This window comes from Dysidea avara, chromosome 6 (genome assembly GCF_963678975.1).
Source record: "Dysidea avara chromosome 6, odDysAvar1.4, whole genome shotgun sequence".
Taxonomy (NCBI): domain Eukaryota; kingdom Metazoa; phylum Porifera; class Demospongiae; order Dictyoceratida; family Dysideidae; genus Dysidea; species Dysidea avara.
In genome coordinates, this window is record NC_089277.1 from 5,645,782 (window position 1) to 5,664,867 (window position 19,086).

At 38.4% G+C, this 19,086-nt stretch overlaps 2 protein-coding genes across 2 annotated transcripts in view; both read left to right on the plus strand.

Moving 5' to 3' along the window:
• LOC136257625 (uncharacterized) overlaps positions 1 to 19,086 on the plus strand; it is a 194,532-nt gene that overhangs the window by 90,285 nt on the left and 85,161 nt on the right. The window lies entirely within an intron of this gene.
• The window catches only part of LOC136257628 (P-selectin-like), a 40,283-nt gene that overhangs the window by 15,305 nt on the left and 5,892 nt on the right, over positions 1 to 19,086 (plus strand). Inside the window, exons 3-6 of the mRNA XM_066050882.1 lie at positions 299 to 493; positions 4,524 to 5,024; positions 5,201 to 5,395; positions 5,455 to 5,841. Coding sequence (XP_065906954.1) covers positions 299 to 493; positions 4,524 to 5,024; positions 5,201 to 5,395; positions 5,455 to 5,841 — 1,278 coding nt within the window. The remainder of the gene's footprint in view (positions 1 to 298; positions 494 to 4,523; positions 5,025 to 5,200; positions 5,396 to 5,454; positions 5,842 to 19,086) is intronic.

Sequence of the window (19,086 nt, forward strand, 5' to 3'; positions counted from 1 at the left end):
CAAGAAATGGCTGCAATGATGTCAATGCCAATCGTTTTTCATTGCAATCATTTCTTGGCCGTCACCTTTGATTTCACACTTTTTTCACTCTGGCATTTTTGGGAGACTACAACCCTTTTTCACAGCTTGGGTGATTTTGGAATAGATACCTGGATTTTTGAAGTAGCATAATGTTTTTGCTGACTATATGTAGTTCAATATTATGTGCTTATTTAGATATTCATTTATGTGTTTGCACAGTACCTTTAGTTAAATGCCTTACTTGGTTATATCAACCATCTTTGTCTTGTTTGTTTAGATATTCTGTGCAATAACCTCACAACACCATTCAATGGAGAGATAACATCATGTAGTTCTGGTAGTATTGGAGTGGGTTATGAGAGAGACACTTGTAGTTTCACATGTAACACTGGTTATGAGCTAACTGGTAGTGACACTAGGACCTGTCAGAGTAATAGGAGCTGGAGTGGTAGTGATCATGAGTGTAGAAGAGGTATGTCAACACATCTTTACAGGCCTTGGCATATGTCATGAGTAATACCTTAAGGTTCTCAAGTGTGTAAGGCCTCTTGTCACCTCGAGGGGTCTGCAGCAAACCAAAAATTACCTCAGAATTTACACAGAGATTATAGTAAAGATTTATGCTTATCAACAAGCAAAAAAAAATTTGTCATGCTGTAGGTATGCATAAATAAGTCCAAAATTTACAAAAAATTGGACCAATAATTAAGATTTACAAATTCTCTTCAATGGCCTATGAGATTTATACTTTGTTACTGACTGACTCCTTTATTATTATATTATTACATTTGATTAATGTACAACCTCTATAAGAGGAAAAATGTACATATTTTGATAAGAAAATAATATAGTCAGTTATAAAGATAACTGTTACAACTCTTTCTAAAATGTTCTAAGTTACTAGAAGTAACAACCTCCACCGGCAGATTGTTTCATAACGTGACAGTTGAAGGAAAAAAGGAATTGTGGTAAGCATTAATTCTGGTTGGAAATGTAACTAATTTGAAGGGGTGCCCTCGAGTATAGTTAATGTTGTATTCTAGGTTATGGTCTATAAGTACAGAATTGTTCAGTATCTTGTACATCATTATCATTTTTGCTTCATTTCTTCGTTGTTTGAGCATTGGCAACCCTAGTTGTTCTATCATACTTGTGACCGACGAATATCTAAAAAAGTCATTCATTATAAATCTAACAACTCTTCTTTGAACCATTTCTAGTTTCAGGATATTGAGTTCAGTAAAAGGAGACCATACTGGTGAGGCATACTCAAGAATAGGTCTTACCATTGTCTTATAGCATGCTTCTTTGACTGTTATTGGGCATGAACTTATGTTTCGCTGAAGAAAGCCTCTGATTGAGTTGGCTTTATTTGAGATATTAGTAGTGTGTTGATTCCAGGTGAGGTGCTGGTCTATAGTTACACCTAGATACGTAACATGAGGAACACACTGGATATCTGTGTTTTGGATGGTATACTGAGAGATGATGGGGTGTTTAATATTACATATACGTATAAACTCACACTTTTTAGGGTTGAAGCACATTTTCCATTTATTTGCCCATGACTGAAGACGATCCAAGTCACTTTGTAAGGTTTCACAATCATCAATGGTAAATATTGGCCTGTAAATTAGAATGTCATCAGCATATAGCTTCACTGTTGATCTGATATCATGAGATATGTCGTTGATGTAGCATAGAAACAGTAATGGGGCTAGCACTGTGCCCTGAGGAACCCTGATGTTACACTAGATGGTGCGCTAGCACAACCGTCCACCAATATAACAGCAGAGGCCTCATACAGTGATCAACTAAACATAACAACAAGATTCTGTTATTTTGTTAATGATGAAGCTGGACAAGTGAGGATGTCATTAGGCTGTAGTTACACATACGTAGTAAGCTTTTGAAGCCTTCCATGAATGGTACATGTATGAGCTAAAGCCTTTATACAGGGGCAGATCAAGGGGGGATCTCACATGACACAGCTGTATGTGACTGAATCTGGGAAAACTGGTATCATTATCCATGACTACAAGTTTGATTTTCACCACTAGCACGAAAGCTACATCAGTAAACTGTCAAATTTCACTCAAAAATCAGTCAAGCTTGTCTGCTTTTGCTTACTGTTTTTCCCAATCCCAGTACAAGTAGTGTGGGGTCTTAATGGAGTTCTGGCCAACCTGGCCATATGTGGCTGTGCAACTCCATGGTGATGAATAATGTGACCTGTGCTGTAAATTAGCTTTTATTTTTGCCAGTTTTTATACCTGAATGGCCCATAATTTTGGCCTACATAATTCATATATATGTACACTTTCCTCTTTCATTTTGTAAACAACCTCTTGCCATCCCCTCCATGCACCCACCACCCCTATTTGAGCTGGCCTTAACCTTGAGTTGAAAACTATCTAAAATGATAGAAACTTAACAGTTGGTTGCTTGTACTGTGGATGCTGTGGAAGGTAAAGAAATGGTGTAAAACGTGTGTAAATTTGGTACCCGTAGCTTCAACACATTAATTACTTAAAACCGGAATTTCTCGATGCATTAAGTAGGCGATAATACCAGTTTCCCAGAGACAGTCACAATTAGAATTTAACAGGCTAGTGGGGATCATCACAATAGAAAGTGATGGAAGTACAAATTTAACTCTATGCTTTGGCTACGTTGTATGGTTATTTTATTGCCAGTTGTATGAATAAAAGAATTGAATTTGCACTTCAGGTGATTATCTCCTTCACAACATTATTGTAATGAGCCCTACTAGCTTGTAAAAATTTTCCTTACAGTTTTATATTGAGTATATATTTCCATATCTGACTGGATCTACATATTTCCGTATGTGGCTGGATCTACAAGAATCCCACATGTTAGCCCACATCTTATTTTACAGTACAATGCAATAAATGCAATGGGTGAAATATTTATAAAATGAATTGTTTTATAATAAAGGAATGTAATAACAGCAAAACCTTTGATAGCATTATGATCCCCAAGGCAAGAAGAGTTCAAATATCTTTGTTTCGTGCCAGTACCACTCATTTGAAAAATGTGTTAACATGTGGGGTTCTTGTAGGTTCAATCACGTAGGGTTTCAATGCAGGTCTCTGGTTTAATAGTCAGTATTCTCGACTGCTCTGTTAGAGTATTTTGCTGTGACTACTCTATTAGAGTGTTTGGTCATTTTAGCTGAAGGATCCAACAACAATGCAAAGAAGCATTGTGCTGTAAAATCTGTATATTGACATGATAATCATATCAAGTATTTTATGGTGGCTGTTTCCACCTCCCTAGAATTCTACTCACTCTTTAATTTCCTTTGTTTGGATGAACACGACAGAGCCATAAACAAAACCCTTGGAGACACAGGAATGACAACAATTACCCCACTACAGTGTGTAATAAAAGCTGTCAATGATGTTACCATAGAAATCAACAGCAAATAAATGGCCTTGTGACAAATATTTCCACTGCAAATAATCATACAATTCAGTTTTAAATTGTTCACTAAATTGTCAACCATTGTATGTAGGGACGTGTCTATTATAACAGAATGATTTCAGGAATAATAGGTAGTCGAAAGAATTGGAGAATATTCCAGAATAATTGGATGAGTTCTAGGAATAGTTAGTGCAAAATTATATTTTTCTTGTAGTGTAATGCAAAAATCTTTTGAATGAAACAGTGCAAGCATCAAAACAATTGAAAAGATCAATACACTCTAATAGAGCAGTCAACTCTCAGTGCACAATTCCAATATAGCAGTCACTTTTGCAAAACAAAAAAAACTCTCACTAATATGCTTGTTTCTGCAGGAATAATTGTAGGTAAATTTAAAAAGAATTGCCAGAATGAATAATTGGAAGCTCAAAAAGCATAGTAGACTCCTGCCTAATTGTATGTTCAGCAAACTCTTGGCTATATGTTCAATATCGATGCCTTGAACCTTGCATGGTGTATTGTTGGCCAAACTCATGAACAACAATTAGATAGTTGCTCAGACAGCTGTACAAATTGTAATGAATAACTAGCCGTGTTAGACAGTCTCCTCATCCTCCTGTCCCAATAAAATCTCCAATCTCAAATCATGTGATTGACATTGCTCTTCTGTTAGCTATGAATAAGCAATATATTTCTTACTGTTATCATGGCATTCCAGGTCGTGATAAACTGTAGTAATCGTTTGCTTTCTTGTTGATTGCAACTTCGGATTCACAGATTAAACCAGTTACAACATTGTGGGTGCTTGTGCACTATATACGGAAAATATGGCACTCAGTGTGGGGTCTTGAGCCAAATACAGCACTTGGCTTCACCTTATGCTGTATTTGTCTTTTGACCACATCCTCATGCTATATTTTCCATATTGCACTCGTTGCAGTGCTTTAAATTATAATTCTTACCCATGTTTTATATAGTAGTATCAAGAGTGAATAATTTTACTCTTGGTAGTATGATATTTGCTTGTTAATTGGTCATTCACTGTCATTCAATAGCTGGACAGACTTGTATAGATGTTGTTGATGATGTTCAGCAAACTGGTGATGGTCAGATCAGTATTGGTAGAACAGTAATTGTTCCACGTCTCAACTTCACTTGTAATGGTAGGATAATCAACATCAGGGTTAGGATATTATCTGATCCTGATCCTGATAACACTGGAACTAATTTTCCTTCTATACAAGTATGGAGACAGTCATCAACTCCACAACTCTATAATTTAATTAATGTAGTTCAGATAGAATCAAGTCATCTCAATAATCAGTTAACCCACCTAGAAGCTATCATTTCACTTACTGGTGATAACAGAATACAATTTCTATCTCGAGATGCTATAGGATTTTATAATCCATCTGATTCTGGTTATGTAACTAGAGATATAATAACACCTGGATATGTGTTCTATTTTTTCCTTGGATCTGATGATTCATCACTTAATCTTAATAATGCTAACTTTAGTGCTGATGAACGACAACCATTGATCCAGTTTACACTTGGTAAGTGATAAGTATGGTGACAGTCTTTTTTTGTGTGCTGAGTATTATACACTTCAGTATCATAATGTACATATGTAGATATTCATCTATCTGTTTGTACAGTACCTTAATTAAATGCCTTCTAATTTTACTTAATTATTAACCATCATTGTTCTTAAATGTTTCATTTTGTTTAGATATTCTGTGTAATAACCTCACAACACCATTCAATGGAGAGATAACATCATGTAGTTCTGGTAGTATTGGAGTGGGTTATGAGAGAGACACTTGTAATTTCACATGTAACACTGGTTATGAGCTAACTGGTAGTGACACTAGGACCTGTCAGAGTGATGGGAGATGGAGTGGTAGTGATGATGTGTGTAAAAGAGGTATGTTAATAATTATAACGCATCTTTATTAGGCCATACCAAATTATATACACATGTAGTTCCCTGTCCTTCGCTTACTGACCCTAATAATGGTACAATGACTTGTTCACTGGGAGATGATGGAGTTCCTTCCTTTGAAGATACTTGTAATTTCACATGTAACACTGGTCATGAGCTAACTGGTAGTCATCAGAGAACATGTCAATCTGATATTAGTTGGAGTGGATCACCAGTGTCCTGTGCCATTATGGAGTGTCCCTTATCATCACTACCAATGAACAGCATGTTGACTGAGTCTTGTAGTAGCACATATCAGTCAATTTGTGATCTACAGTGTGAAGAAGGCTTTGATGGTAGTGGAGAGCCATCATATGTGTGTGATGTGTTGAGTGATGGATCATCAGTAATGTGGATGACAAGTGGAGGAGGATGGAGTTGTGAAAGGAGTAAGTTGCTGTATTGTCTTTGGTGTTGTGTATTGTTTAAAAATAACTTGTGATATGTATACATAAGGGGTCACAAGAGAGATGTGTACTGTGCATAGTTATACAGTACAAGTTTCACTGGTTATGAGCTAACTGGCAGTGACACAGTAATGTATGTGCCTTTTTCATTTGTAGTTTTGTAGGAATTTTATTGTGTAGTTTGTAAGTTACAGTACTGTAGTTTAGAAGTAGTAGTTTGGAGCCTCAGCAGTGTAATTAAATTAAATAAAGCTTACTACTGTAGCTTAATATAGAATACCGGATTTATTATTCCAGAGATTATGTCTGCGTAATGACCCCATTCCTGCACTCACTCTAACTTGACTGCTCTGTTAGAGACTACCCAGCCTCCCCTGCAGAGGGACTGAACCCCTAACCGTTCTGTAATATAATGCATATGAAGTACATCTGCTAACATTACAGCATGGATTATAAGCTATACTCATATGGTATGGATATAGGTGTATGGTACATATTATACACATATAGTTGTACTGTATGATTATACTCTTAATGGTTGGTGCCATATAATAACAAAAACAACATCAACCTCCTTAGTTTATAAAAAGTATTTTCTGTGTATTGGACAGTTAGGATGACAAGGTTTGGAAATTTGGCCAGTGGTCCCTGAGAATTTGGCTGTCAATGGGTTATTAATTAATTAAATACAGTGTTAGGTATATGTCAGACAGAATATGTATGTAATATGCATTGTGTAATGGTTGTAACATGGGCGTGAAAGATTTTCCTGATATGTATGCATGTCCAATAGCCCGAGGGCAGCAGGCTGACAGTGTGAGGGCATACATGTCAGGAAAAAGCCTGAATACCCCATGTTACAGCTAATATGAACCATTTCCAATCCATAGCATGCTAATATTCAACACAGGACAATCATTCATCCTAGCCAATATGAGTGCAACCACTGGATAAATGGAGTTTAACTTGTTAAACAAAGTTAATGGAGGGAGATAATTTGTGACTGTCTCTGGGAAAACTGGTCTTATCGCCCATTTAAAAGTATCGAGAAACACCGGTTTTAAATATTCAGAGTGTTGCAGCTGGCCAATGGTGGTAGCTACGCATACCAAATTTTCACACGTTTTATAATTTCTTACCTTCCTGGTCATCCACTGAAGAAGTAGTCAATAGCTACGTTTCCTGCCATTTTAGATAGTTTTTGAACCAGGGTTGACTGTATCAGGCAAGCTGCAAAAAGGGTAGGAGGTGGAGGTCCTGGAAGGCAGGCAAGATGGTGTTCAAAAATTGAAGAGGAACGTGTTGGGATGAATTAGGCCAAGTTATTGGCCATTCAGGGCTCAGAACTGGCTAAATGAAAGGACATTTACAGCACAGGTCATTGTCCAACACCACAGAGCTGTACAGCCACACACAGCCATCTCCTGGTTGGCCAGGGCTCCGTCAAGGCCCCAGACCACTCATACGGCTTGTCACTGTGCTTTTAAAAAGCAGCCAGCAAAAGCAGACCACTTTACTATGGTCGACTGTGACAGTGAAACTTGATAGTGCATTCATTAAGCTTTGTGTTTGTGTAATTTTTCCCTTTTTGCTGTTGCATGTGCATATTTGCCTGGCACTCATGTTCACCATGCCATGTCCAGGATAAAGCAGTTGACTGTTGACTTTACCTGTCTCCATTGATTTATAACACTTTCTGTATACTTTTCAACTTGAAGAACAATTTAACTCACCAAAGGTTACACTGCTACTATATAACTAATCTGAGAAGGACCCAGTTATCCCAGAAACAGAATCTCTATGGGCATGTCCATTTTAGTACTTAGGGGTATCAATAAAGCATACAGAAAGATGTTTTGCTATTTTCTCACCTACTATTTCTTTTCAGCAATTAGTTTCACGCTTATTGTACTTGATATTTTGGTCAACATTCATTTACAACAGCATGGTGTATTTACTCATTGTTACTCCTGATTCATATAACAGCGATATATTGACCACCTTCATGATCACTAGACAGCATTGGTTGGGTGGAATCAAGCACTTGTACATACCTTAAAAGTCGCCCTAAATTATTTTTAATGATTATCTACAATTTTGTAATTATTTGTCAGAAATTTTTATTAATAGACTGATGGATTGATTTTTTTATTAGCACATACACATGAGAAAAAGTTTACAATGCAGCATTTCAAATCAATAAAAGAAAAGTCTTATCGCTCAAACTGTGGGCAGAGAGGCAAACTCTGCCCAATCCTGTATCGATGAAATCGTTGCCATGTTGGACATCAATAGCAACCTTCTGAAACAAAAATTGGGTGGCCCTAGACCGCTCCATTACCTGGGAGCCTATCTACCTCACTAATGAACATGCACATAATCTCCAAGCACCCAGGGTCTCAACACAGAGGGGATAAGTAAAAAGATGAAGTTAGAGAAGAATACTTCCTAATCTTAGCTGACTTTGCAGAGTTTGCCAGCCGGCTGGCACCACTTGCAGAAGTTAGGAGAAGTAGACAGATTAGATGGGCCCAGGGTGTCTGAACAGGTAAAGTCCCAGAGCAATGATAAGTCCTGCAACCAAGGAATCAATGACATGTCATCTGACCTCTTACCATCATCATGACACACACCGAAGACTCCAAAACAGCAGGTACACCTCCAGACACCAGGTACACCTCCAGACACCAGAGCGCAACAAATAGTTTCATTCACTGCAGCATGCCGAGGAATACAGCCTCCACTACACCTGCAAGACAAACTGTGAGTATCAAAAACATCAACATTACTGCCACAAACACGTATGTTTAACAACGATGGGAACACCAAGACATAGACCAAGAGCAATCCTCAAAGACTCATTATTCTGCTTAGTGTCCAAGGAAGGTACAGAAAGAGCACCACACTATGCACCAGACTCTGAGGAGGAAACTGACAACAGGCAAGCCTTTGTTTTAGCATCAGAAGCAGAGTCCAAAAGAGATGAAAAATGGTGTCCATAAAGCAGTTCATCCCAACCATGTTAAAAATATCTGTGGTCCTTGGATACTCAGCAGACCATTGGTCGAGAGCCTCATGGAGGAGAGAAGATTCAACAGTTAAGCCCGAAGGAGACAAGATGGAAGAAACTAGTTTGGAGGTACTATGAAGGGAAGAAAAATACAGTAACTGGGCAGACTTAGATCAATAGCACTATATCAAGACTCACGGTAGTGAGTCGCGCAGCCAAGAAACTACAAAACGTACACCCATATAAAAGACGCGTGGCCACTACTGTGAGTTATTTACGTGTAGGGACAGTTTTTCAATATTAGCCCCGGATTATGCAACATCTCTCAATAGGTTTGTGTTGCGCTACATGGTAAAAAATCTTTGGGAGTCGTTATAGTATTTCAACCTCACTAAAATAAAAAATAAGCGTATATACACATATTTCACTTTATTTCTCTACCTTATGTTATATCTAGCATCACGTTTTATACCAGTCAACATACCTGTGTGTGTACAGTCCATCTAGCACTGTCATTATCTAATTCTGGTTTGTCCATACACGTATTTTCTTCGATCAAACCTCTAATCCCTACAATAACTTTTAAAGACATGATGTGGACACAAGCCCCAATGTCTGATAAACAAGTTGTGAAAGCGTGCAGAACCGTAAGTTCCCTAGAGATGGCATTTTAAACAGAAATCTTTTAGATTCCATTTAGTGCCACACCCCATGCAAGCATTTATAATCGCCAAATGTCTAACAAGGTGTGAAGAACGTTCATAATTTCCAGATGCCTTATAAACAAGGCATAAAGAACAAGGTCACTAGTGAAGGTGTTTTAAGCATAATCTTCAATTTCTCTATTTAATTTTTAATAGATTAACCACGAAGGTCAAGGTGAATACAAAACTGAGGTAACAAGCCTATAGGAGTTACCACCTCTATGTAGTGTGTACCATGGAGCTTGCGTTGTGGCTTTCATTAACCATTATGCACATACCATGGTACAAAAAATTTTTGTAATGGAATGTGGTTTGGCAGTGACTGTATGAGCTTCTGTTGTGGCTTTCAAGTTTTGTAACATTGCTGGAATATGATTTGTGGCTTGCCGGTGACTGTGTATATGAGTTGGGGCCAGTTGTTGCACACAACTTGCACAATATTCAAATGTCATGGATAAGATGGCCGCAAAATCCATGAAAATTTCTTGCCATATGGTAAACATACAACAATGCTATTACAACATGTAATCAACATCAAGACATTATTAAAAATAGTTTTAACACCAGTGATGATTTCTTGGATGTCTGCATGACAACACAAGATTAAGTGAGACCTGTAAAAGAACATGCAAGCAGGCAGTGAACTTAACCTTAAATTAAACACACAAGTAACTAACCTGGAACAGCGGTCGCAACACCAAAGACACTTGCTTGGATATCTGATGACACAATCGGCCTACAAAAATCAACAAGTGGGCATTAACAATATGCCTAAAATCTGGATACTGGAAAACATTTTTATAAGCACGACATGTAAACTGACAGGGGTATTAGTTTGGTGCCATCATAACAGCACCCCTGATCCAGAAATAATAAACAACTATATTCCTTAATACTTACATAGACTAACCTGGAAATTCACTACACCCTTGATGTCACTACAGTTGATCCATGTACAGTTGACAATTGAGAACTATAAAAAAAGAATACACAAGATAACACAATTCCTCTGTATGTAAACTGATCTGAAATTCATGACTTCCTACCTGGTCCAAAGTTATGTATTGACCACATACAACTGCTACTGCATACTATAACCAGATTACCTGTAAAAACTGACAGGCGGGCATTAAATACAACACACCCAAAATCTATGTCACTTTACACAAATGACACATTTGAGGATTACAAGTTGGACCAGCAGCGACCTTACTACACAGTAGACAGGCTTCACTGTACATAATATTTAGTTATTAGACCAGTATGCAATGCAGATTAAGTATTGTTTTGTACAAGCATCATGTACATTACTTACGTCTTCCACCTACAGTTCCAGGACTTCTAAATTGGCACTATAGAGTGACAGTACTGATTAAAAGTTATTTGGTCTGTACGTGTACACCTTGTCGACAATCCATCCATGAGATAATTCCAAGCCGGATAATACTGGTATTTGCTGCTACTCAAGTTGGTACCATCAGAAGTTTTCAGCTTGGTCTCAGTGAATTTTCGCTAGTCAGTGCAGACGTTTGACAGCTAGTCTAAAAACCAATCGCATATATACACGTGGTTAATCAGTGTGAGGCGATGTGGCACTTTACACACTAGCCTCGATCATCTTTCTTCACTCCTCCTTTCATTTATACTGAACCTCCACTCCTCATTTCATTACTGAACCTCCACTCTTCTTTTTGTTGCTGATGGACCTCCACGAGAAGCTGCATGCATGAGTACATCAGTCTCGACTTTTAATATCCATTCAACTTCTTCAAGTGGTGTACATATGTTAGTTTCAAATTAAAGACGCTTCAGTGGCCTTCACCACTCCATTGAATCTAGTTACAATGTGACAAATGTTTATCATTCGTACTTCCCCTCTCAAGACATGGAGACTGCCATCAATAATTAAACCGCATATCACGTGTGTTCACTCGAGGTGTTACAGGGACTTTCCAAGACATTTCCCCCTAAATAGGTAACGTGATCATTATCAGTAGGGTGGAACCATATTATCTATGGTAAAACTTGTTCTTAGTTATGGCTCTACAACGCGATATGCGTACTTATTATTTTAGTATAAGCTGTCAAGAATTGTTAGTGCACTGCTGAATTATATTTTGTGTTTGTGCGCTGCTGAAGAAATGTTTAATTATTATTCGTACTTCCCTTTCAAGACATGGACTGCCATCAATAATAATAATATAAATCGCGTATCACGTGTGTTCACTTTTCACTTGAGGTGTTATTGTACAGGCAAGAGATTACCCCTAAATAGGTGAAGTGATAATTGTCAGTCAGGTGGAACTTATTTATTTCCAATAGCTACTGCACCATGGAGCTTGGCTTTCATTAATCATTATGCACATATCGTGGTACAACAAAATTTGTAACGGATTGCTTGAGTGTGGTTCATGGTTTGCCGGTGACTGTGTAGTGGGCCGGGGTTGTTCCACACAACTTGCACAATATTCAAATTTCATGAATGTCTGCATGACGACACAAGATTAAGTGAGACCTTTAAAAGAACAAGCAGACACTGAACTTAACCTAAAATTAAACACACATTCAACTAACCTGGAACATTGGTCACAACACCAAAGACACTTGCTTGGATATCTCTGTCTCTGATGACACAATCTAGCAGGCACTGAATTAAAAGAGAATGTATATACAACAAAAAATCAATATTCCAGGCTGGTAGATCCTCATAGCTTAACTATGGAGTGACATGTGTAATAAATGGGCACTAAACAGAGTGTACAACACAATTTTCTTTTCTGTAAGACTTTTTAACACATAGTAAGGGTACTATCAGCTCACCTACAACTACAAGAGCATTTCAAGAGATGTGATATTAACTTGTTACATCAAGTACAACCAATATGTGGTGTATGTTTGTGAACATGTGTGTATAGTGTTTGCACATTTTATGTGTGTCTTGTGCCTGTATTTGATGTAAGCATGTGTATGTAGTGAAATAAAAATAATAGTACAATGTATGTGATCTCTTTTTTAACCCTCAGCAAAGCATCTTGCTCTATAAGTGGCAAACCAAGGTGATAAGTTGTCCTCAAGACACTACGGCCACTATGGCAGTGGCCGTAGCAGGTTTTATTCATTGAAAAGTACAGAATGATTGATATTTTCTAATAGAACAGTCAGGCAATAAATACTCTAATAGAACAATCATCAAACAATATAGCTGAATATTTAAATATCTGTCTGAAAACACTCCCAGATCCAAGATGCAATCTCAGAGTTGCTATTTCAAGATGGTTGCATTCCCCAATATTACCTAGAAAAGCATGTTTTGCAAAAAAGTGTTGTACACACATCTTTGATAACTCTGACTATAGCCATTACTTGGCCTGATCAGTAAATTGCAGTAATTTCCACTGGACTTTGTCCTAATAAAAATTAACAGCTACTATAGGATTGTATGTTATATGCTCACCACTTATCAGCAGATTTGTGTTTGGTTGCAACACCTCTACAAGGCAGAATTCATCATACACCCCCATGGCTTGAACATTGAGTCTATAAATTATATAACTGACAAAACTTAGTGATATCCCCCAAAACATCTTTGCTGTAAAAAAAGGTGCGTCCAAGAAACTACAAGTATCTGTAACTCCTAACAGCTCAACTGTAGAAGAAGAGTCCATGAAATTAACTGGTAACCGAAAGAGCTGATATGTGGAGCGGCCAAAGATCAATGTTACTACAGCTAACTATGATTACCAAAGATTTACCAAGTCCATGCAAAAATACCTTGGCTGTAAAACAAGCAAATAAAAGTAACCGGCAATCAAAACAGCTGATATCTGAAGTGGCCAAGAATAAAAGTTAAGTTGATACAACTAACTACAATTATTAACTTGCAACATTGAATCTTAATCATTCAACTGTGTTCTATACATTCACCCTTGCTACATCCTAAATTAATTCTTTGTAACTGTAATTGGCTGGTAATTTGGCCGCCTTTTTCAATAGTCAGTGTAAAAAAAATGGTGGCCCAATTACCAGCCAATTAGAGTTACAAAGAATTAATTTAGGATGTAGCAAGGGTGAATGTATAGAACACAGTTGAATGATTAAGATTCAATGTTGCAAGTTAATAATTGTAGTTAGTTGTATCAACTTAACTTTTATTCTTGGCCACTTCAGATATCAGCTGTTTTGATTGCCGGTTACTTTTATTTGCTTGTTTTACAGCCAAGGTATTTTTGCATGGACTTGGTAAATCTTTGGTAATCATAGTTAGCTGTAGTAACATTGATCTTTGGCCGCTCCACATATCAGCTCTTTCGGTTACCAGTTAATTTCATGGACTCTTCTTCTACAGTTGAACTGTTAGGAGTTACAGATACTTGTAGTTTCTTGGACGCACCTTTTTTTACAGCAAAGATGTTTTAGGGGGGGGGGGGGGGGATATATATACGGATTCCCAAACCTCCTTTAGCAGCAGGAAGAATAAACTAAGCCCATGCAGAAGAATTGATTTTAATGTTGGTAACAGTCTGGAGGGAAGTATGAATCAACTCATCAAACTTCTCTAAAGTCCAGAAACCCTCCAGGATGGAGAAGTGTGCAGGAGACAAAGCAGCTTGGGGATGGCAAAACAATGACACAACGGATAAAAAGAATCATGAGCAAATAAATTCTCCAGACGTGAAATAAGAGTCTGAATACATCCAAGCTTGGACTCAAAATTTGAAGGTAGTGCATCAAGAGTAATAGGGGAACCCAGCAAAGTCACCTCTGAAGAATCAAGAAGACAGACACCAGGTGCAACTGACTGTAGTTCATCAACAAAGGGGGTGGAATATGCACCTGTAATGTACGCTTCACATTTGGAAAAGTTCAAGGAGAGCCCCAGGGAAGAAGATTGTTCTAGATTAGTTGTAAAATCTGCTAAAACAGATTGTGGTGAGCCGTCGAGAGTGCTATCATCAAGATACCAACATTAAATGTCGATACAAGTTCACTAGCCAAGGAATGGATGGCTAGACTGAAAAGGACTGGACCCAAGGGATCGCCTTGCTGCACACCAGTAGCAGATGGAATAGTGGAGTCACTGAAAAACAGGTGAGCTGAGGTATGATAAGCAAACCAGACAAATAGAAATAAACAACTAAACTTCTCCTTCTCAACATGAAGGAAGCGGTCACGCCTGAAAAACAGGATGGAACTTCCCTGATAACATGTAGTTGACTAAGAAGGTAAGTGACTTCAGCAAATGAACCCCAGCTTCCCCAGTAGACTTGGAAATCAACTCCTTGTTAATACTGGGGGTGCAGTTGATCTAGACCACTTGCATAGCCAGCTTCAAAGCTACGGATAGCATGAGTAACAACAGCACACGAAACTGACAAAACGTCTGAAGAATCATCGGGTGGTTCAGGAAACTCTAAGTCAGGAGGAGAGGATGGATGCTTTGACTGGAAGATCAGATAATGTCTTGTCATCGAAAGGTGCCAAAGTATCACTGGAACTAGCAAGGTGTACTGTACCAGTAACATCACCATCTGAGAGTTTGGCCTCCACTCAGCGATGCAGAGTTGAGTCATTAGACGAAGATAGGCCAGACCTTATAGGAGAATGTTGGTTGTACAGCAGAAACAAAAGTCCAGAGCTGGAAGCAACTGCTGCAACTTGGCGCTTTACAATAGTGGTAAGAGAAGGGCCAGATGGATCATTGCTAGATGTGTCAGGGATAGCTAAAGTTGTGCAGCCAAAAAACAGAAGTTTCCACCAGAGTAAGTAAGTCACCAGCATCCCCGGAAATACATGATAGTTGTGAGTGCTTGAGCAGTATGTATACAGGCCCCCTTTGGAATATATTGAAGAATTTGCACAGAATGGGTATTCTTGATGGAACAACGCAAACAAATCCACTCACCCATAGGAACATCACTAGCACCAGCACAGTCGTAGTGAAACCAAGCAGAACAGGGACTATCACACCCAATCAAGGACTGGTGACTGTCCGGTCTGCCACATGGACATGATGACGCTGCAGAAGGTATTTCTGTGCAGCCTGGTGGTCCCCAGCGATGGCTTCTTCGATGTTGAGGCATAGTGGTCATATACACTACACCTTCATCTTCTTAATTTTTTTCTTCTAGAGCCAGGGAGTGAACACCAGGACCAAAAATCTCACGAAGAAACAAGAGCTCCTTGGAATGTTTCTTGGAGTTTGATTGATTACCAATAATGTCTTCAAACAAGTACAAGTTGATAATGGCTACTGCTGCAGACTTGTTATTATAGAGATAAATGTTGATTGGGCTTACGTTGTGATTTTAGTGTATGGCAAGGAATGTAATGTATGCATTATGGACTTACCTTTGTTCTTCTTCATGTCCCACTTCTATAGTAGTTTTACAGTGCAATGGTATTTATTTAAGGCTAGTTTTACTTGCATTGATTATGCCGGCATAGTTTTAGGTATGAAAAGCATAAAGCATAATGCTGGCATAATGGAGCATAATTGCAACATAATGTAGGTAAGTTTCACAGTCAAGAGCTAACCTGTTTTTGGATGGTGAAATAATTTCTCTAAACAAATAGAAACAATGCACTACACTAATGCAAGTTTACACTTGATGGAATGAATGCTTTTCATTGTGGATTTGAGTTTTATAGGACACATGCAGTTACATACCAACTAGTATCAAGGCATGGCAAAGCAGTTTAGTTCAGCTTCAATCATTGAATTTGGTATTATTTAACGTGTCACACCGTCTGATTTCAAAAGAATGTCATATGATGATTATGATTGTTGAAAGACAATACTACAATGGAAGCTCTGATGATAAATAAAGTTAGTATTGAGTCAGATAGCTAGTGAATGTCTGGACATTGAAATTAGTAAAGTCTCTGCAGGTCTGCAGTGAGACTGGGGTTAATATCAAACCATCATCAAGATTCTCAAATACGTACAGCAGTCAAACACTCTAATAGAACAGTCATTACATGTCACAGAGATATGAGTGTTTATCCCCAGGATACTGATATGTTCCTAGCATGGTGTTGTAAATGCAAGTTACATATATATACTGTATATCTAATCCAAAACAGCCAAGCTGTAAAAAAAGATTGCGGTCCTGAGAAAGGCTATGGTGAAAAAAGATGTGAAATCCAAGGTGGCGGCCAAGAAATGGCTGTGATGGTAGGTTAATGGTAAAAATTTTAATAACGACAATTCAGGTGAATTTTGTGCCAAGACCAAGTGGCACCAAATTCACCTGAATTGTTGTTATTAAAATTTTTACCATTAACCTACCATCACAGCCATTTCTTGGCCGCCACCTTGGATTTCACATCTTTTTTCACCATAGCCTTTCTCAGGGCCGCACTCTTTTTAGATTTCACTTCTTTTTGTATTTGTATACCCCAAAGCCGGCCTATGGCCGGCTTTACGGCTTTTTAACCTATCATTCTTATCTTTACTACAGGAAGAAGAAAAGATGAAGAGGGTGATTTCTTTGTAGCTGAACTCTCTACAAGGTGATCCTTCTAGCTGATCTCTCTACCAGATGACTTGTTTGTAGCTGAACTCTCTACAAGGTAACTTCTTCTAGCTGATCTTTCTACAGGGTGACTTGTTTGTATCTGAGTTCTCTACAGGGCGATTTGTTTGCAGCTGAACTCTCTACATGGTAGTTTCTTTGTAGCTGAACTCTCTACAATGTAATTCTTCTAGCTGAACTCTCTACAGGGTGACTTGTTTCTAGCTGATCTCTCTACAGGGTGACTTCTTTCTAGCTGAACTCTTTACAGGTGATTTGTTTGCAGCTGAACTCTCTTACATGGTGGTTTCTTTGTAGCTGAACTCTCTACAAGGTGACTTCTTCTAGCTGATCTCTCTACAGGATGACTAGTTTCTAACTGAACTCTCTACAGGGTGACCTGTTCATAGTGGAACTTTCTACTGGGGGATTTGTTTGTAGCTGAACTCTCTACATGATGGTTTCTTTGTAACTGAACTCTCTACAAGGTAACTTCTTCTAGCTGATCTCTCTACAGGGCAATTTGTGTGTAGCTGAATTCTCTACAGGGTGATTTGTTTGCAGCTGAACTCTCTACATGATGGTTTCCTTGTAGCTGAATTCTCAATTAGGTACCTTCTTCTAGCTGATCTGACTACAGGGTGACTTGATTGTAGCTGAACTCCCTACAGAATAACTTGCAATGTAATATAATTCTATAATGGAGTAAATTATAAATGTAGCTGAATGCTCTATTAGGGTGACTGTTCTATTAGAGTATCTCGATCTCGCATGTGCTACACGTAGTTGGCTTTGGAATCATAACTCAGTGGTTTGTAATCCGATTCTTCTGTACTACTGCAAGGACTTTCTATGATAATTATTCCAGCTACGTACCGATTTTCAGCTCACTACTCTAAGCGGTTTGCCTGGTAGGCGTGAAAACTAACAGTTTTTTTATTCGTAAAAATCGATTGCGTAATTTTGACACAGGTTGGGTTTTGTGTCATATCTCGATGGCCTCTAACTGGATTCCTTTCAAACCACAAAAAGGCACTCTTACGATAGTTACTCCATCTACATAGCAATTTTCAGCTCATTCCTTCAAGCGGTTTACCCTGTGGGCGTGACAGACCTTCGACCTAATTTTATGCAAATAATCGGTCATAACTCCGTGAATGTTCAACGGATTCCTACCAAACGTGGTACTGAGATTCTCCTTAAGGCCCCTATTCGGTGATTATTAGTTTCTCATCCAGCCTTTCTAATTATTATGATGCGGGCGGGAGGGTATTACCATTATGCCATTATTTTATAGTATTAACACACTGATGTACAGACCTTGTCCAAATTGTCTTTCTTTCTTACTACAAACATTTCCTTCACCAGCTGATTCTACTTTTCGTGATCGCCAACTGTTTTTCGACAGTCAACTGAAAGCCTGCTTTGATGAACTCGATAGAGCACGATTGCAACTGGCACTGCCACAATTTGCTAAGGAAAACAACAGTTCTCCTGGTGATATATAGCGCATTGTAGCGTTCATCAACCAAAATTATAACAGTTTGGTATCACGTGTTCTTCTGAGCATGCGCAGAGTAAATAATGGCTTACCATGCGGTAGCTTAAGAAAGATGCGGGCGGTGGATGAGAAACTAATAATCACCAAATAGGGGCCTAACAAGCCCTTAAGTGTGCCAACTTTCAGCCCGATTGGAGCACGCATTAGTGTTTTATGGCGGATTTTGCAAAGTGTGCGAAAAGAAGAAGTAGAAGAAGAATAAGTAGAAGAAGAAAAAACGAAGAAAAAAAACCCAAACCTTGGCCGCTCGTATCTCGGAAATGGCTGGAGCGATTTTCTTCAAATTTGGAATGTGGACTCCCCTACCTAGCCGGCACATCTGTAGCAACTTTGGTTTCAATCGGATAAGGAATCACGAAGCTACAAAGGTGTGAAAATCGTGTTTACTTTCTTCCTGTAAATATACTCACGGTGTGGCGCGCTGGCTTCTTGGGCCGC